The sequence below is a fragment of the Coregonus clupeaformis genome, chromosome 25 (assembly GCF_020615455.1).
Source record: "Coregonus clupeaformis isolate EN_2021a chromosome 25, ASM2061545v1, whole genome shotgun sequence".
Classification (NCBI taxonomy): domain Eukaryota; kingdom Metazoa; phylum Chordata; class Actinopteri; order Salmoniformes; family Salmonidae; genus Coregonus; species Coregonus clupeaformis.
Window position 1 is genome coordinate 14,119,257 of NC_059216.1, and position 18,963 is coordinate 14,138,219.

At 49.6% G+C, this 18,963-nt stretch overlaps 1 protein-coding gene across 14 annotated transcripts in view; it reads right to left on the minus strand.

The window, feature by feature from the left end:
- The window catches only part of LOC121546411 (inactive TPR repeat-containing thioredoxin TTL3), a 39,421-nt gene that overhangs the window by 12,938 nt on the left and 7,520 nt on the right, over window positions 1-18,963 (minus strand). For 2 of the 14 annotated variants that reach the window (XM_041857684.1, XM_041857682.1), the window contains exons 6-10: window positions 14,141-14,182; window positions 11,631-12,722; window positions 4,948-5,127; window positions 4,767-4,821; window positions 4,407-4,497 (exon numbers count right to left, since the gene is read on the minus strand). In XM_041857684.1, the coding sequence (XP_041713618.1) occupies window positions 4,407-4,497; window positions 4,767-4,821; window positions 4,948-5,127; window positions 11,631-12,722; window positions 14,141-14,182 (1,460 nt within the window). The remainder of the gene's footprint in view (window positions 1-4,406; window positions 4,498-4,766; window positions 4,822-4,947; window positions 5,128-11,630; window positions 12,723-14,140; window positions 14,183-18,963) is intronic. The other 12 variants (XM_041857692.1, XM_041857690.1, XM_041857685.1 and 9 more) reach the window with 12 other exon arrangements.

Sequence of the window (18,963 nt, forward strand, 5' to 3'; positions counted from 1 at the left end):
GTCAAATAGCCCTTACACAGCCTGGAGGTGTGTTGGGTCATGATAGTTCCACTAAGCCCAAACCAGATGGGATGGTGTATCGCTGCAGAATGCTGTGGTAGCCATGCTGGTTAAGTGTGCCTTGAATTCTAAATAAATCACAGACAGTGTCACCAGCAAAGCACCCCCACACCATCACACCACCTCCTCCATGCTTCACGGTGGGAACCACACATGCGGAGATCATCCGTTCACCTACTCTGCGTCTCACAAAGACATGGCGGTTGGAACCAAAAATATCAAATTTGGACTCATCAAACCAAAGGACAGATTTCAACCGGTCTAATGTCCATAGCACGTGTTTCTTGGCCTAAGCAAGTCTTCTTCTTATTGGTGTCCTTTAGTAGTGGTTACTTTGCAGCAATTCAACCATGAAGGCCTGATTCACGCAGTCCCCTCTGAACAGTTGATGTTGAGATGTGTCTCTTACTTGAACTCTGTGATGCATTTATTTGGGCTGTAATCTGATTGACTGACCTTCATGTCTTAAAGTAATGATGGACTGTCGATTCTCTTTGCTTATTTCAGCTGTTCTTGCCATAATATGGACTTGGTCTTTTACCAAATAGGGCTATCTTCTGTATACCCCCCCTCTACCTTGTCACAACACAACTGATTGGCTCAAACTCATTAAGGAGGAAAGAAATTCCACAAATTAACTTTTAACAAGGCACACCTGTTAATTGCATTTCATGAAGCTTGTTCAGAGAATGCTAAGCGTGTGCAAAGCTGTCATCAAGGCAAAGGGTGGCTACTTTGAAGAATCTCAAATATAAAATACATTTTTGATTTAACACTTTTTTGCTTACTACATGATTGCATATGTGTTATTTCATAGTTTTGATGTCTTCACAATTATTCTACAATGTAGAAAATAGTCCAAATAAAGATAAACCCTGGAATGAGGAGGTGTGTCCAGACTTTTGACTGGTACTGTATGTATATTGCACCTTGTGTATTCTACTATTCTAACAATAACAATTGTTTTGGGAAATTGACCCGCCGGTCTACAAAAGTTTTTTTTTTAGCTAGCTAGCTAGCTAGGTAGGTAACATGACTGAACAATGTTGTTTGTTATCAAACCAATAATTAGCAGCCCGGAATTCGCTTAAAACTGCCCGCGACATGGTTTGTGAAATTATATCAAATGCGCGCGAATCAGCACTAAAATGGAAAAAGGTAGTTGGCTAGAGACATGCCGTTTTCTGTGTTGTAAAGCTGCGAGCATGCCTGTCGCGAAGCTGTGCACAATTTCCCCCTCTCTGGCACTCAGAGACTGCATGACAGCGAAACACGCAAAGCCTCAGACTGGCATGTGCTTTTGGTTCTAACAAGCGATGAAATTATACAATGTATCAAATCAAATCACATTGTATTTGTCACATGCGCCGAATAGAACAGGTGTAGACCTTACAGTGAAATGCTTACTTACAAGCCCTTAACCAACAATGCAGTTAAGAAAAATAAGTGTTAAGTAAAAAATAAAAGCTGTAAAATAACAGTAGAGAGGCTATATACAGGGGGTACCGGTTAGTTGAGATAATTGAGGTAATATGTACATGTAGGTAGAGTTAAAGTGACTATGCATAGATAATAAACAGAGAGTAGCAGCAGCGTAAAAGAGGGGTTGGTGTGGGGTGGGAGGGGACAATGCAAATAGTCCAGGTAGCCATTTGATTAGCTGTTCAGGAGTCTTATGGCTTGGGGATAGAAGCTGTTAAGAAGCCTTTTGGACCTAGACTTGGCGCTCCGGTACCGCTTGCCGTGCGGTAGCAGAGAGAACAGTCTATGACTAGGGTGGCTGGAGTCTTTGACAATTTTTAGGGCCTTCCTCTGACACTGCCTGTTTTAGAGGTCCTGGATGGCAGGAAGCTTGGCCCCAGTGATGTACTGGGCCGTACGCACTACCCTCTGTGGTGCCTTGCGGTCGGAGGCCAAGCAGTTGCCATACCAGGCGGTGATGCAACCAGTCAGGATGCTCTCGATGGTGCAGCTGTAGAACTTTTTGAGGATCTGAGGACCCATGCCAAATCTTTTCAGTCTCCTGAGGGGGAATAGGCTTTGTCGTGCCCTCTTCACGACTGTCTTGGTGTGTTTGGACCATGATAGTTTGTTGGTGATGTGGACACCAAGGAACTTGAAGCTCTCAACCTGCTCCACTACAGCCCTGTCGATGAGAATGGGGGCGTGCTCGGTCCTTCTTTTCCTGTAGTCCACAATCATCTCCTTTGTCTTGATCACGTTGAGGGAGAGGTTGTTATCCTGGCACCACACGGCCAGGTCTCTGACCTCCTCCCTATAGGCTGTCTCATCGTTGTCGGTGATCAGGCCTACCACTGTTGTGTCGTCAGCAAACTTAATGATGGTGTTGGAGTCGTGCCTGGCCATGCAGTCATGGGTGAACAGGGAGTACAGGAGGGGACTGAGCACGCACCCCTGAGGGGCCCCCGTGTTAAGGATCAGCGTGGCAGATGTGTTGTTACCTACCCTTACCACCTGGAGGCGGCCCATCAGGAAGTCCAGGATCCAGTTGCAGAGGGAGGTGTTTAGTCCCAGGGTCCTTTGCTTAGTGATGAGCTTTGAGGGCACTATGGTGTTGAACGCTGAGCAGTAGTCAATGAATTGCATTCTCACGTTGGTGTTCATTTTGTCCAGGTGGGAAAGGGCAGTGTGGAGTGCAATAGAGATTGCATCATCTGTGGATCTGTTGGGGCAGTATGCAAATTGGAGTGTGTCTAGGGTTTCTGGGATAATTGTGTTGATGTGAGCTATGACCAGCCTTTCAAAGCACTTCATGGCTACAGATGTGAGTTCTACGGGTCTGTAGTCATATAGGCAGGTTATCTGTTTGATAAAATGTGGCCCTGTGGCCTTGTGAATGTTGACCCGTTTAAAGGTCTTACTCACATCGGCGACGGAGAGTTTGATCACACAGTCGTCCGGAACAGCTGATGCTCTCATGCATGCTTCAGTGTTGCTTGCCTCGAAGCGAGCATAGAAGTGGTTTAGCTTGTCTGGTAGGCTCGTGTCACTGGGCAGCTCGCAGATGTGCTTCCCTTTGTAGTCTGTAATAGTTTGCAAGCCCTGCCACATCCAACGAGCGTCGGAGCCGGTGTAGTACAATTCAATCTTAGTCCTGTATTGACTCTTTGCCTGTTTGATGGTTCGTCGGAGGGCATAGCGGGATTTATTATAAGCTTCCGGGTTAGAGTCCCGCTCCTTGAAAGCGGCAGCTCTACCCTTTAGCTCAGTGCAGATGTTGCCTGTAATCCATGGCTTCTGGTTGGGGTATGTACGTACGTACAGCCACTGTGGGGACGACGTCATCGATGCACTTATTGATGAAGCCAGTGACTGATGTGGTGTACTCCTCAATGCTATCTGAAGAATCCCGGAACATGTTCCAGTCTGTGCTAGCAAAACAGTCCTGTAGCTTAGCATCTGCATCATCTGACCACTTCTTGTCGGGTGTCTGAAGTAAATCCTTCGCGTCCGACTCGTTGAAGATAAAATCTTTGTCCAGTACGAGGTGAGTAATCGCTGTCCTGATATCCTGAAGCTATTTTCGGTCATAAGAGACGGTGGCAGAAACATTACGTACAGAATAAGTTACAAATAACGCGAAAAAACACACAATAGCACAATTGGTTAGGAGCCCATAAAACGGCAGCCATCATCTCCGGCGCCATTATGTACATATCAACTTTGGTCGCGCTGCTCCAATCAGATGCCTCATCAGGGACTGCATCTCCGCTCGATATCAAAGCTACATTCTATATTAGATCTTAAAAATAGATGGAGAAATATAGATGAGCAGGAAGAATAGATGAACAGGAAGAGCCGACGGAGAAGCAGGAGTGAGGGCTGGTAGGAGATGTGAGGGCTGGTAGGAGATGTGAGGGCTGGTAGGAGATGTGAGGGCTGGTAGGAGATGTGAGGGCTGGTAGGAGATGTGAGGGCTGGTAGGGGATGTGAAGGCTGGTAGGAGATGTGAGGGCTGGTAGGGGATGTGAGGGCTGATATGCGCATGAAAGTGAAGTTGACATTATTGGACCTAGCGCATACAAGAGAAATACTAGATGCTGTTGCCCGAAAATAGAACTGAATTAAACTGTCTTTATAAACATTTTAAACCAGGCAGCAGCAGGGTTTTTAAACCTGTAGAGAAGAAAGGTGGTAGCATCATGTGAAACGGTATTCAAAAATATTTTTTATCATAAGTATTATGACATTTTGGTACCGTGATATTACCATGGTACCGGTATATCATGGGGCACTCCTATATAGGGAATAGGGTGGCATTTTGGATGCAGTCCATAGCATACATAAGCCGAGTGCCAGCCGGTGTCATTGACGTTGATACTCACTTAAATTCTGTAGGATTGTGTTTAATAGCGTCAGTGAAATACTTGACTGCCATTTCCAACTGGCCACAGGCTGCGAACTGGTTTCCTATGACTGGGGAGAAGAGAAAGACTGTTAAAAGCATGCCCCCTTGTGGTTTAAATAAGTACTGGAAATAAACCCACCGAAGTGGAGTGCTTTGATTTGATGTTTTCGATCAGTAAGAGCTCGTCTGTGTCCCAAATGGCACTATTCCCTCTGTAGTGCAGTGCTGTTGACCAAAGACCAAAATGGGCCCTGGTGCACTACACAGGGTACAGCTCGGCATTTGGGACACACCGTAGTGATCGACATTTTACCGGTATGAATGGAATAGGACTTACGGGCGAGCTCTGTGCTTCTTTTAACAATATCATCAACATTGGCCTCCGCCTTTTTCTATTGGGAGGCATGGTGTCAGTTAGTACATCACAGTGCAGGAGGTCAACGGCATTACACTGCAGACAGACATGTAGTACACGCTTCATCATAATCATCAAGTTTGTTTAATTCTTTCAAAATCACCTCCTTTTTCCTGACAATAACCTCCCGCTGTTCCTCCAGATCTTCCTCCTCCTGCCGTTCCACAGCTGGCTCATGAGGCTTCTGGATAATCGTTTTCTTCTCTGGTTTGGGGTTCTGTTGTGGTTGTCGTTTAGCAATACAAGAAGCCGTAGAGATGAAGCAGCTACTCATATCCAACTCCTGTATGGAGACAGATCCAAGATGGAGGAGCAGTTACACACTAGAAGCAGCTACTCATATCCAACTCCTGTATGGAGACAGATCCAAGATGGAGGAGCAGTTACACACTAGAAGCAGCTACTCATATCCAACTCCTGTATGGAGACAGATCCAAGATGGAGGAGCAGTTACACACTAGAAGCAGCTACTCATATCCAACTCCTGTATGGAGACAGATCCAAGATGGAGGAGCAGTTACACACTAGAAGCAGCTACTCATATCCAACTCCTGTATGGAGACAGATCCAAGATGGAGGAGCAGTTACACACTAGAAGCAGCTACTCATATCCAACTGCTGTATGGAGACAGATCCAAGATGGAGGAGCAGTTACACACTAGAAGCAGCTACTCATATCCAACTGCTGTATGGAGACAGATCCAAGATGGAGGAGCAGTTACACACTAGAAGCAGCTACTCATATCCAACTCCTGTATGGAGACAGATCCAAGATGGAGGAGCAGTTACACACTAGAAGCAGCTACTCATATCCAACTGCTGTATGGAGACAGATCCAAGATGGAGGAGCAGTTACACACTAGAAGCAGCTACTCATATCCAACTGCTGTATGGAGACAGATCCAAGATGGAGGAGCAGTTACACACTAGAAGCAGCTACTCATATCCAACTCCTGTATGGAGACAGATCCAAGATGGAGGAGCAGTTACACACTAGAAGCAGCTACTCATATCCAACTCCTGTATGGAGACAGATCCAAGATGGAGGAGCAGTTACACACTAGAAGCAGCTACTCATATCCAACTGCTGTATGGAGACAGATCCAAGATGGAGGAGCAGTTACACACTAGAAGCAGCTACTCATATCCAACTCCTGTATGGAGACAGATCCAAGATGAAGGAGCAGTTACACACTAGAAGCAGCTACTCATATCCAACTGCTGTATGGATACAGATCCAAGATGGAGGAGCAGTTACACACTAGAAGCAGCTACTCATATCCAACTGCTGTATGGAGACAGATCCAAGATGGAGGAGCAGTTACACACTAGAAGCAGCTACTCATATCCAACTGCTGTATGGAGACAGATCCAAGATGGAGGAGCAGTTACACACTAGAAGCAGCTACTCATATCCAACTGCTGTATGGAGACAGATCCAAGATGGAGTAACTAGTAGACAGACGGTTCAAACGCATGTCAGGAACGTACTGCTCTAAGGGGAATTTAATTTGATGGAACTATTAGATGCAATTTTCTAAGTGAAATTACAGTTATATAGAATTGTGAAGAATTGAACAAATACACAGAGTTGTATGAGCTGGTTACTTCCTTTCAGAGCGTTAATGACATCTCAGAGCGTCACAACATGCGTTAATGAGTTTCCGTGCACTCCTCTTACCGTGACCACATCTGTGGAGGACAATTCAAACACTAAACAGCTGATTACTATAAAGCACAGAAGCAGAATCTATAGAAAGGGACTTGGAACCTCTTACCCTGGCAATTTGACTGGTAAACGCAAGAGTACAGTCCATAAAGCTCTCAGTCTACCCATTATGCCATCATTGACTTGAATGGGGAGGCCCGTTCAATAGATTATATTTCTATGACTATAGCTACCTTCACTATAAGCAGGGTGCCACATACAGTGAGGGAAAAAAGTATTTGATCCCCTGCTGATTTTGTACGTTTGCCCACTGACAAAGACATGATCAGTCTATAATTTTAATGGTAGGTTTATTTGAACAGTGAGAGACAGAATAACAACAAAGAAATCCAGAAAAACGAATGTAAAAAATGTTATAAATTGATTTGCATTTTAATGAGGGAAATAAGTATTTGACCCCGTCAATCAGAAAGATTTCTGGCTCCCAGGTGTCTTTTATACAGGTAACGAGCTGAGATTAGGAGCACACTCTTAAAGGGAGTGCTCCTAATCTCAGCTTGTTACCTGTATAAAAGACACGTGTCCACAGAAGCAATCAATCAATCAGATTCTCCACCATGGCCAAGACCAAAGAGCTCTCCAAGGATGTCAGGGACAAGATTGTAGACCTACACAAGGCTGGAATGGGCTACAAGACCATCGCCAAGCAGCTTGGTGAGAAGGTGACAACAGTTGGTGCGATTATTCGCAAATGGAAGAAACACAAAATAACTGTCAATCTCCCTCGGCCTGGGGCTCCATGCAAGATCTCACCTCGTGGAGTTGTAATGATCATGAGAACGGTGAGGAATCAGCCCAGAACTACACGGGAGGATCTTGTCAATGATCTCAAGGCAGCTGGGACCATAGTCACCAAGAAAACAATTGGTAACACACTACTCTGTGAAGGACTGAAATCCTGCAGTGCCCGCAAGGTCCCCCTGCTCAAGAAAGCACATATACAGGGCCGTCTGAAGTTTGCCAATGAACATCTGAATGATTCAGAGGAGAACTGGGTGAAAGTGTTGTGGTCAGATGAGACCAAAATCGAGCTCTTTGGCATCAATTCAACTCGCCGTGTTTGGAGGAGGAGGAATGCTGCCTATGACCCCAAGAACACCATCCCCACCGTCAAACATTAAGGTGGAAACATTATGCTTTGGGGGTGTTTTTCTGCTAAGGGGACAGGACAACTTCACCGCATCAAAGGGACGATGGACGGGGTCATGTACCGTCAAATCTTGGGTGAGAACCTCCTTCCCTCAGCCAGGGCATTGAAAATGGGTCGTGGATGGGTATTCCAGCATGACAATGACCCAAAACACACGGCCAAGGCAACAAAGGAGTGGCTCGAGAAGAAGCACATTAAGGTCCCGGAGTGGCCTAGCCAGTCTCCAGACCTTAATCCCATAGAAAATCTGTGGAGGGAATTGAAGGTTCGAGTTGCCAAACGTCAGGCTCGAAACCTTAATGACTTGGAGAAGATCTGCAAAGAGGAGTGGGACCAAATCCCTCCTGAGATGTGTGCAAACCTGGTGGCCAACTACAAGAAACGTCTGACCTCTGTGATTGCCAACAAGGGTTTTGCCACCAAGTACTAAGTCATGTTTTGCAGAGGGGTCAAATACTTATTTCCCTCATTAAAATGCAAATCAATTTATAACATTCTTGACATGCGTTTTTCTGGATTTTTCTGTTTTTATTCTGTCTCTCACTGTTCAAATAAACCTACCATTAAAATTATAGACTGATCATGTCTTTGTCAGTGGGCAAACGTACAAAATCAGCAGGGGATCGAATACTTTTTCCCCTCACTATACAGGAGCTAAACAATCAAACCTCTTGCCTCCCTGGCTAAGCCCTAGTCGCTCACCTCCTCCTGGTGCCTGGCTAACCTCTTGCCTCCCTGGCTAAGCCCTAGTCGCTCACCTCCTCCTGGTGCCTGGCTAACCTCTTGCCTCCCTGGCTAAGCCCTAGTCGCTCACCTCCTCCTGGTGCCTGGCTAACCTCTTGCCTCCCTGGCTAAGCCCTAGTCGCTCACCTCCCTCCTGGTGCCTGGCTAACCTCTTGCCTCCCTGGCTAAGCCCTAGTCGCTCACCTCCTCCTGGTGCCTGGCTAACCTCTTGCCTCCCTGGCTAAGCCCTAGTCGCTCACCTCCTCCTGGTGCCTGGCTAACCTCTTGCCTCCCTGGCTAAGCCCTAGTCGCTCACCTCCTCCTGGTGCCTGGCTAACCTCTTGCCTCCCTGGCTAAGCCCCTAGTCGCTCACCTCCTCCTGGTGCCTGGCTAACCTCTTGCCTCCCTGGCTAAGCCCTAGTCGCTCACCTCCTCCTGGTGCCTGGCTAACCTCTTGCCTCCCTGGCTAAGCCCTAGTCGCTCACCTCCTCCTGGTGCCTGGCTAACCTCTTGCCTCCCTGGCTAAGCCCTAGTCGCTCACCTCCTCCTGGTGCCTGGCCAACCTCTTGACTCCCTGGCTAAGCCCTAGTCGCTCACCTCCTCCTGGTGCCTGGCCAACCTCTTGCCTCCCTGGCTAAGCCCTAGTCGCTCACCTCCTCCTGGTGCCTGGCCAACCTCTTGCCTCCCTGGCTAAGCCCTAGTCAGCTCACCTCCTCCTGGTGCCTGGCTAACCTCTTGCCTCCCTGGCTAAGCCCTAGTCGCTCACCTCCTCCTGGTGCCTGGCTAACCTCTTGCCTCCCTGGCTAAGCCCTAGTCGCTCACCTCCTCCTGGTGCCTGGCTAACCTCTTGCCTCCCTGGCTAAGCCCTAGTCGCTCACCTCCTCCTGGTGCCTGGCTAACCTCTTGCCTCCCTGGCTAAGCCCTAGTCGCTCACCTCCTCCTGGTGCCTGGCTAACCTCTTGCCTCCCTGGCTAAGCCCTAGTCGCTCACCTCCTCCTGGTGCCTGGCTAACCTCTTGCCTCCCTGGCTAAGCCCTAGTCGCTCACCTCCTCCTGGTGCCTGGCTAACCTCTTGCCTCCCTGGCTAAGCCCTAGTCGCTCACCTCCTCCTGGTGCCTGGCTAACCTCTTGCCTCCCTGGCTAAGCCCTAGTCGCTCACCTCCTCCTGGTGCCTGGCTAACCTCTTGCCTCCCTGGCTAAGCCCCTAGTCGCTCACCTCCTCCTGGTGCCTGGCTAACCTCTTGCCTCCCTGGCTAAGCCCTAGTCGCTCACCTCCTCCTGGTGCCTGGCTAACCTCTTGCCTCCCTGGCTAAGCCCTAGTCGCTCACCTCCTCCTGGTGCCTGGCTAACCTCTTGCGTCCCTGGCTAAGCCCTAGTCGCTCACCTCCTCCTGGTGCCTGGCTAACCTCTTGCCTCCCTGGCTAAGCCCTAGTCGCTCACCTCCTCCTGGTGCCTGGCTAACCTCTTGCCTCCCTGGCTAAGCCCCTAGTCGCTCACCTCCTCCTGGTGCCTGGCTAACCTCTTGCCTCCCTGGCTAAGCCCTAGTCGCTCACCTCCTCCTGGTGCCTGGCTAACCTCTTGCCTCTCTGGCTAAGCCCTAGTCGCTCACCTCCTCCTGGTGCCTGGCTAACCTCTTGCCTCCCTGGCTAAGCCCCTAGTCGCTCACCTCCTCCTGGTGCCTGGCTAACCTCTTGCCTCCCCTGGCTAAGCCCTAGTCGCTCACCTCCTCCTGGTGCCTGGCCAACCTCTTGCCTCCCTGGCTAAGCCCTAGTCGCTCACCTCCTCCTGGTGCCTGGCCAACCTCTTGCCTCCCTGGCTAAGCCCTAGTCGCTCACCTCCTCCTGGTGCCTGGCTAACCTCTTGCCTCCCTGGCTAAGCCCCTAGTCGCTCACCTCCTCCTGGTGCCTGGCTAACCTCTTGCCTCCCTGGCTAAGCCCTAGTCGCTCACCTCCTCCTGGTGCCTGGCTAACCTCTTGCCTCCCTGGCTAAGCCCTAGTCGCTCACCTCCTCCTGGTGCCTGGCTAACCTCTTGCCTCCCTGGCTAAGCCCTAGTCGCTCACCTCCTCCTGGTGCCTGGCTAACCTCTTGCCTCCCTGGCTAAGCCCTAGTCGCTCACCTCCTCCTGGTGCCTGGCTAACCTCTTGACTCCCTGGCTAAGCCCTAGTCGCTCACCTCCTCCTGGTGCCTGGCTAACCTCTTGCCTCCCTGGCTAAGCCCTAGTCGCTCACCTCCTCCTGGTGCCTGGCCAACCTCTTGCCTCCCTGGCTAAGCCCTAGTCGCTCACCTCCTCCTGGTGCCTGGCTAACCTCTTGCCTCCCTGGCTAAGCCCTAGTCGCTCACCTCCTCCTGGTGCCTGGCTAACCTCTTGCCTCCCTGGCTAAGCCCTAGTCGCTCACCTCCTCCTGGTGCCTGGCCAACCTCTTGCCTCCCTGGCTAAGCCCCTAGTCGCTCACCTCCTCCTGGTGCCTGGCTAACCTCTTGCCTCCCTGGCTAAGCCCTAGTCGCTCACCTCCTCCTGGTGCCTGGCCAACCTCTTGCCTCCCTGGCTAAGCCCTAGTCGCTCACCTCCTCCTGGTGCCTGGCTAACCTCTTGCCTCCCTGGCTAAGCCCTAGTCGCTCACCTCCTCCTGGTGCCTGGCTAACCTCTTGCCTCCCTGGCTAAGCCCTAGTCGCTCCACCTCCTCCTGGTGCCTGGCTAACCTCTTGCCTCCCTGGCTAAGCCCTAGTCGCTCACCTCCTCCTTGTGCCTGGCTAACCTCTTGCCTCCCTGGCTAAGCCCCTAGTCGCTCACCTCCTCCTGGTGCCTGGCTAACCTCTTGCCTCCCTGGCTAAGCCCCTAGTCGCTCACCTCCTCCTGGTGCCTGGCTAACCTCTTGCCTCCCTGGCTAAGCCCTAGTCGCTCACCTCCTCCTGGTGCCTGGCTAACCTCTTGCCTCCCTGGCTAAGCCCCTAGTCGCTCACCTCCTCCTGGTGCCTGGCTAACCTCTTGCCTCCCTGGCTAAGCCCTAGTCGCTCACCTCCTCCTGGTGCCTGGCTAACCTCTTGCCTCCCTGGCTAAGCCCTAGTCGCTCACCTCCTCCTGGTGCCTGGCTAACCTCTTGCCTCCCTGGCTAAGCCCTAGTCGCTCACCTCCTCCTGGTGCCTGGCTAACCTCTTGCCTCCCTGGCTAAGCCCTAGTCGCTCACCTCCTCCTGGTGCTCATTACTGCTACCACAGTTCTCCTCCAAAGGAGGAGGTGGATCCTGCGCCTCCTGCTGCCTGCTGCCACCAGGTCCCAGACCAAGGCTCTCCTCCATAAACTTCTTCTCCTCCCGCTCTCTTTCAATGTTTATATCACCTCCCTGATTCTCTGAGCGGCTGGACCTCCCTGGCCCTGGCCCCTGATTCTCTGAGGGGATGGACCTCCCTGGCCCTGGCCTCTGATTCTCTGAGCGGTTGGACCTCCCTGGCCCTGGCCCCTGATTCTCTGAGCGGCTGGACCTCCCTGGCCCTGGCCCCTGATTCTCTGAGCGGATGGACCTCCCTGGCCCTGGCCTCTGATTCTCTGAGGGGATGGACCTCCCTGGCCCTGGCCTCTGATTCTCTGAGCGGCTGGACCTCCCTGGCCCTGGCCCCTGATTCTCTGAGGGGATGGACCTCCCTGGCCCTGGCCCCTGATTCTCTGAGCGGATGGACCTCCCTGGCCCTGGCCTCTGATTCTCTGAGGGGATGGACCTCCCTGGCCCTGGCCTCTGATTCTCTGAGCGGCTGGACCTCCCTGGCCCCTGATTCTCTGAGGGAATGGACCTCCCTGGCCCTGGCCCCTGATTCTCTGAGGGGATGGACCTCCCTGGCCCTGGCCCCTGATTCTCTGAGCGGCTGGACCTCCCTGGCCCTGGCCCCTGATTCTCTGAGGGGATGGACCTCCCTGGCCCTGGCCCCTGATTCTCTGAGGGGATGGACCTGCCTGGCCCCTGATTCTCTGAGGGGATGGACCTCCCTGGCCCTGGCCCCTGATTCTCTGAGCGGCTGGACCTCCCTGGCCCTGGCCCCTGATTCTCTGAGGGGCTGGACCTCCCTGGCCCCTGATTCTCTGAGGGGCTGGACCTCCCTGGCTCCTGATTCTCTGAGCGGCTGGACCTCCCTGGCCCCTGATTCTCTGAGGGGCTGGACCTCCCTGGCCCCTGATTCTCTGAGGGGCTGGACCTCCCTGGCCCTGGCTCCTGATTCTCTGAGGGGCTGGACCTCCCTGGCCCTGGCTCCGGATTCTCTGAGGGGCTGGACCTCCCTGGCTCCTCCTAGAGGCAAATAAGGCAAATATGTTCAGTGTACAAATGCATATACAAGATAACAGGGGCTGCATCTGAAAAAGGACCCCATTCACTATAAAGTGCACTACTTTTGGCCAGGGCCCTATAGCGCACTATATAGGGAATAGGGTGCCATTTGGAATACACTAATTTCCCTGCATTCGGTAAGTATTCAGACCTCTGCTTTTTCCACATTTCATTACATTACGGAGACTTATTCTAAAATGGATTAAATTGTTTTTTCCCCCCTCATCGATCTACACACAATACCCCATAATGACAAAGCAAAAACAGGTCTTTAGAAATGTTTTGCTAATTTATTAAATAAATAAAAAACTCCCAGTCCCTGCCGCTGAAAAACATCCCACAGCATGATGCTGCCACCACCATGCTTCACCGTGGAGATGGTGCCAGGTTTCCTCCAGACGTGACGCTTGGCATTCAGGCCAAAGAGTTCAATCTTGGTTTCATCAGACCAGAGAATCTTGTTTCTCATGGTCTGAGAGTCCTTTAGGTGTCTTTTGGCAAACTCCAAGCGGGCTGTCATGTGCCTTTTACTGAGGAGTGGCTTCCGTCTGGCCACTACCATAAAGTCCTGATTGGTGGAATGCTGCAGAGATGGTTGTCCTTCTGGAAGGTTCTCAAATCTCCACAGAGGAACTCTGGAGCTCTGTCAGAGTGACCATCGGGTTCTTGGTCACCTCCCTGACCAAGGCCCTTCTCCCCCGATTGCTCAGTTTAGCCGGGCGGCCAGTCTTGGTGGTTCCAAACTTCTTCCATTTAAGAATGATGGAGGCCACTGTGTTCTTGGGGACCTTCAATGCTGCAGAAATTTTTTGGTTCCCTTCCCCAGATCTGTGCCTCGACACAATCCTGTCTCAGTGCTCTAAAGACAATTCCTTCAACCTTATGGCTTGGTTTTTGCTCTGACATGCACTGTCAACTGTGGGGCCTTTCCAAATCATGTCCAATCAATTGAATTTACCACAGGTGGACTCCAATCAAGTTGTAGAAACATCTCAAGGATGATCAATGGAAACAGGAAGCCCCTGAGCTCAATTTCGAGTCTCATAGCAAAGGGTCTGAATACTTATGTAAATAAGGTATGTTTTTTATTTTTAATATACATTTGCAAAAACGTCTAAAAAGCTGTTTTCGCTTTGTCATTATGGGGTATTACGTGTAGATTGATGAAGAACATTTTTTATTAAATCCATTTTAGAATAAGGCTGTAACGTAACAAAATGTGTAGAAAGTCAATGGGTTTGAATACTTTCCGAATGAACTGTATTATATTTCCCTATAACAGCGCACTCCTTTTGACCAGAGCCCAATGGGCTACATTAGGAAATAGGGCGTCAAGCCCAGACTCTCTACAAGTGGTGAAAGTGGAACATAAAACTTACAGGCTCCTTTTCTTTCCCTGCACGTTTCCTCTCCTTCTGTCGCTGTGGGGGGTAAGAACAGAGAGAAATACCTGCATTAGAACAACAGGTGGTTTCCCCTGGAGGGCGAAGAGCATGTGTACCAAATGCCACCCTTCTCTCTATACACACACACTATGGGCATGAGGCCAAAAATTCAACACTTCATAGGGAATAGGATGTAATTTGGGATGAAACACATGATTACTGCTTGACCCTGTTTGGCTACTGCTGTCACCACACACAGACGGTGCAGTAGGATCGGGGAGGATTTTCATATCGTCATACCGTCCTTCTCTCATATACATTATTACCCCTTAGGGGGCACCAACAAAACACTAAAAACCCTATTGGGTATCTATTGCCAGAACACTAATGAAATTAGCACAAGTAACAGTTGAAATGAAGAACGCGATCTGCTTTATCGCCAAACGTATTGCACAAGTTGACAGCAGGTATTCATTTAAAAAGTGGCTACAAATATTTAAAATTTATTGAAAAACTTAAAATAAATAGTTTAAAACAGCATTGAAAAAAGCATCATGTGGTTATTTCCAAATACCGCCCAAGCCTACAATACAGACAGACAGGACAGACAGGACAGGACAGGACAGGACAGGACAGACAGGACAGACAGGACAGGACAGACAGAGACAGACAGGACAGGACAGACAGAGACAATACAGACAGAGACAATACAGACAGGACAGGACAGACAGGACAGGACAGACAGGACAGGACAGACAGGACAGGACAGGACAGGACAGACAGAGACAGACAGAGACAGGACAGGACAGGACAGACAGAGACAGACAGGACAGGACAGACAGAGACAATACAGACAGGACAGGACAGACAGAGACAATACAGACAGGACAGACAGAGACAGGACAGACAGGACAGACAGGACAGGACAGACAGGACAGGACAGGACAGGACAGACAGGACAGGACAGACAGGACAGACAGAGACAGACAGGACAGGACAGACAGGACAGGACAGACAGGACAGGACAAAAAGGACAGACAGAGACAGACAGGACAGGACAGACAGGACAGGACAGACAGGACAGGACAGACAGGACAGGACAAGACAGAGACAGGACAGACAGGACAGGACAGACAGAGACAGGACAGACAGGACAGAGACAGGACAGACAGGACAGAGACAGGACAGACAGGACAGGACAGGACAGGACAAGACAGACAGGACAGACAGGACAAGACAGACAGGACAGGACAGACAGAGACAGGACAGACAGGACAGGACAGACAGGACAGAGACAGGACAGACAGGACAGGACAGACAGGACAGACAGGACAGACAGGACAAGACAGACAGGACAGGACAGACAGAGACAGGACAGGACAGACAGAGACAGGACAGACAGGACAGAGACAGGACAGGACAGACAGAGACAAGACAGACAGGACAGGACAGCCCATCACTACAGACTAGGATTAACATGGTAACTGGGATCATCCCTGGAACACTTTATATTTCCTGAAAAGAATAGAACTGACAAGACCCGGGAAATCAAACCTTTTCCCCATGTTTCAGGCCCTGACTCAGGCCCTCACTCAGGCCCTAACCCTAACCCTCACTCAGGCCCTCACTCAGGCCCTCACTCAGGCCCTAACCCTAACCCTGACTCAGGCCCTGACTCAGGCCCTCACTCAGGCCCTAACCCTAACCCTCACTCAGGCCCTGACTCAGGCCCTCACTCAGGCCCTAACCCTAACCCTCACTCAGGCCCTCACTCAGGCCCTCACTCAGGCCCTCACTCAGCCCCTAACCCTAACTCAGGCCCTGACTCAGGCCCTCACTCAGGCCCTAACCCTAACCCTCACTCAGGCCCTCACTCAGGCCCTCACTCTGGCCCTCACTCAGGCCCTAACCCTAACCCTCACTCAGGCCCTAACCCTAACCCTCACTCAGGCCCTAACCCTAACCCTCACTCAGGCCCTAACCCTAACCCTCACTCAGGCCCTCACTCAGGCCCTAACCCTAACCCTCACTCAGGCCCTGACTCAGGCCCTCACTCAGGCCCTCACTCAGGCCCTAACCCTAACCCTCACTCAGGCCCTGACTCAGGCCCTCACTCAGGCCCTAACCCTAACCCTCACTCAGGCCCTCACTCAGGCCCTCACTCAGCCCTGACTCAGGCCCTCACCATGCGTAGTATCAAACAGGTTGTCCATGAAGCCTTTAGCCTGTAAACAACAGCAAATCAGCTCCAAGTGATTTTAATTTTGGAAATCTGTTCCAAAGTACAGCAGTATGTGGACACTCCTTCAAATTAGTGGATTCGGCTAATCCAGCCACACCCGTTGCTGACAGGTGTATAAAATCGAGCACACAGCCATGCAATCTCCATAGACAAACATTGGCAGTAGAATGGCCGTACTGAAGAACTCAGTGACTTTCAACGTGGCACCGTCATAGGATGCCACCTTCCCAACAAGTCAGTTCATCACATTTCTGCCCTGCTAGAGCTGCCCCGGTCAACTGTAAGTGCTGTTATTGTGAAGTGGAAACGTCTAGGAGCAACAACGGCTCAGCTGCGAAGTGGTAGGCCACACAAGCTCACAGAACCGGACCTCTGAGTGCTGAAGCGTGTAAGAATCGTCTGCCCTCGGTTGCAACACTCACTACCGAGTTCCAAACTGCCTCTGGAAGCAACGTCAGCACAAGAACTGTTCGTCTGGAGCTTCATGAAATGGGTTTCCATGGCCGAGCAGCCGCACACAAGCCTAAGATCACCATGCGCAATGCCAAGTGTGGGCTGGAGTGGTGTAAAGCTCGCCACCATTGGACTCTGGAGCAGTGGAAACGCGTTCTCTGGAGTGATGAATCAAGCTTCACCATCTGACAGTCCGATGGACGAATCTGGGTTTGGCGGATGCCAGGAGAACGCTACCTGCCCAAATGCATAGTGCCAACTGTAAAGTTTGGTGGAGGAGGAATTAGGGCTGACCCCATTTAGTCGACTGGTCGATTGTTTGGTCCATAGGCTGTTGGTCGACCAAGATTTATTTAGTAGAGCAGTCACTTCAGAGAATATGGCAGTACGTCCAACAGGCCTCACAACTTCAGACCACGTGTAACCACGCCAGCCCAGGACCTCCACTTCCTGCTTTTTCACCTGCAGGATCGTCTGAGACCAGCCACCCAGACAGCTGATGAAACTGAGGAGTATTTCTGTCTGTAATAATGCCCTTTTGTGGGGGAAAAACTCATTCTGATTGGCTGGTCCTGGCTCCCCAGTGGGTGGGCCTATGCCCAGTCACATGAAATCAGTTGATTAGGGCCTAATGAATTGATATCAATTGACTGACTTCCTGATATGAACTGTAACTCAATAAAATAGTTGAAATTGTTGCGTTTATATTTTTGTTCAGTAGAGTTGATAATCCCTGCTATAAAAGAACGTGCGACTCTTAGAGCTGTCATTGTGAATCTTCACAAAATTGATTTGCAATCCACTACATAGGAATCGGTCACTAACCAGGTTTCCGTAATCCACTACATAGGAATCGGTCACTAACCAGGTTTCCCTCCAACCTTGTAATGCCAGTAAAGTACATGTCGATTAAAAATAAATGTCACGAAAGGCCTGATTGAAACAGGAAATTTGTCAGTAAACTTTCAAAATGTCGACAAAACACAAGGTGGGATCCTTTTATGTATAAAATGTATTATGCAAGAAATGGCGGTGGAAACATTTATGCGCAAATATTGATATAATAACCATAATTTCAAAGTAAACTTGGGAGTCATGTGAAGATATGTTGTGTGGTCCTCCCACTACGACTCATTGGAAACCCATGCACTTTATTAGACTAATGAAATAAATGATGATGAACTTCACAGGGTGGTGAAAGTGCACGGTGAGGAGCTTGATGCTCCTTTCCAATAAATATCGAGGGTCTTATTCTGGTGACATGATGATCGATGCTTGGCTGCAGTTTGACAAATATAAATAATCTCATTGTCCATAATGATCTCATGTAGGCTATATAGAGCGCAGGTGCAAACCAGAGTGGGCACATTACACGCTGTAACTAGTGATGGGGAAAAAGACAAAAAAAGTAGATATTTACATATCGGGATATTATATTAGACGATATATTGTATCGTTTTGACAATATCGCAATATTATTTACGCGCAAGTTGTCTGTAACATGCACCAAAACTCCTGTCTTTCTCCTTCATAGCTTGATCTCCATTCTTTAAATAGGGAGCCAATTTGTTTTAAGCACTTTAATTTCTATGACTGATTAAAACTCATTTTCTCACGTCTCCATCTGGTCCCACTGCGGCAGACATGAGCAATATGTTTGGAACATCGAATCGCCATAAAAAAAAAAAATCACAGTATTGAATCGCAATACATATCATATCGGCACCAAAGTATCGTGATAATATCGCATCGTGAGGTCCCTGGCAAATCCCAGTCCTAGCTATAAACGCAAAACATTTGTGACTAAACCATCAGTAGAGTTTAAAATGTGACGGAAACCCATTTAACTATTAAAACATGTCAATTGGATGGAAAACTAGCTACAGACATGAAGTCTTAACAATAAAAAAAAATAAAAAATCACATTGTATGATTTTAAGTAATTAATTTGCATTTTATTTTATTTAATTCAGAGAGGCATGAGGGAAAATTCAGATCTTCTCCTGTCCCAATCCCACTGAAACCCCAAAATCCTGATTCCTGTCTCGCATGAAATTCTTATCTTTATTCTGTAATCCATAGTTTGTATTATCAAAGCATGTCTCTCGCCTATGCATGTCAA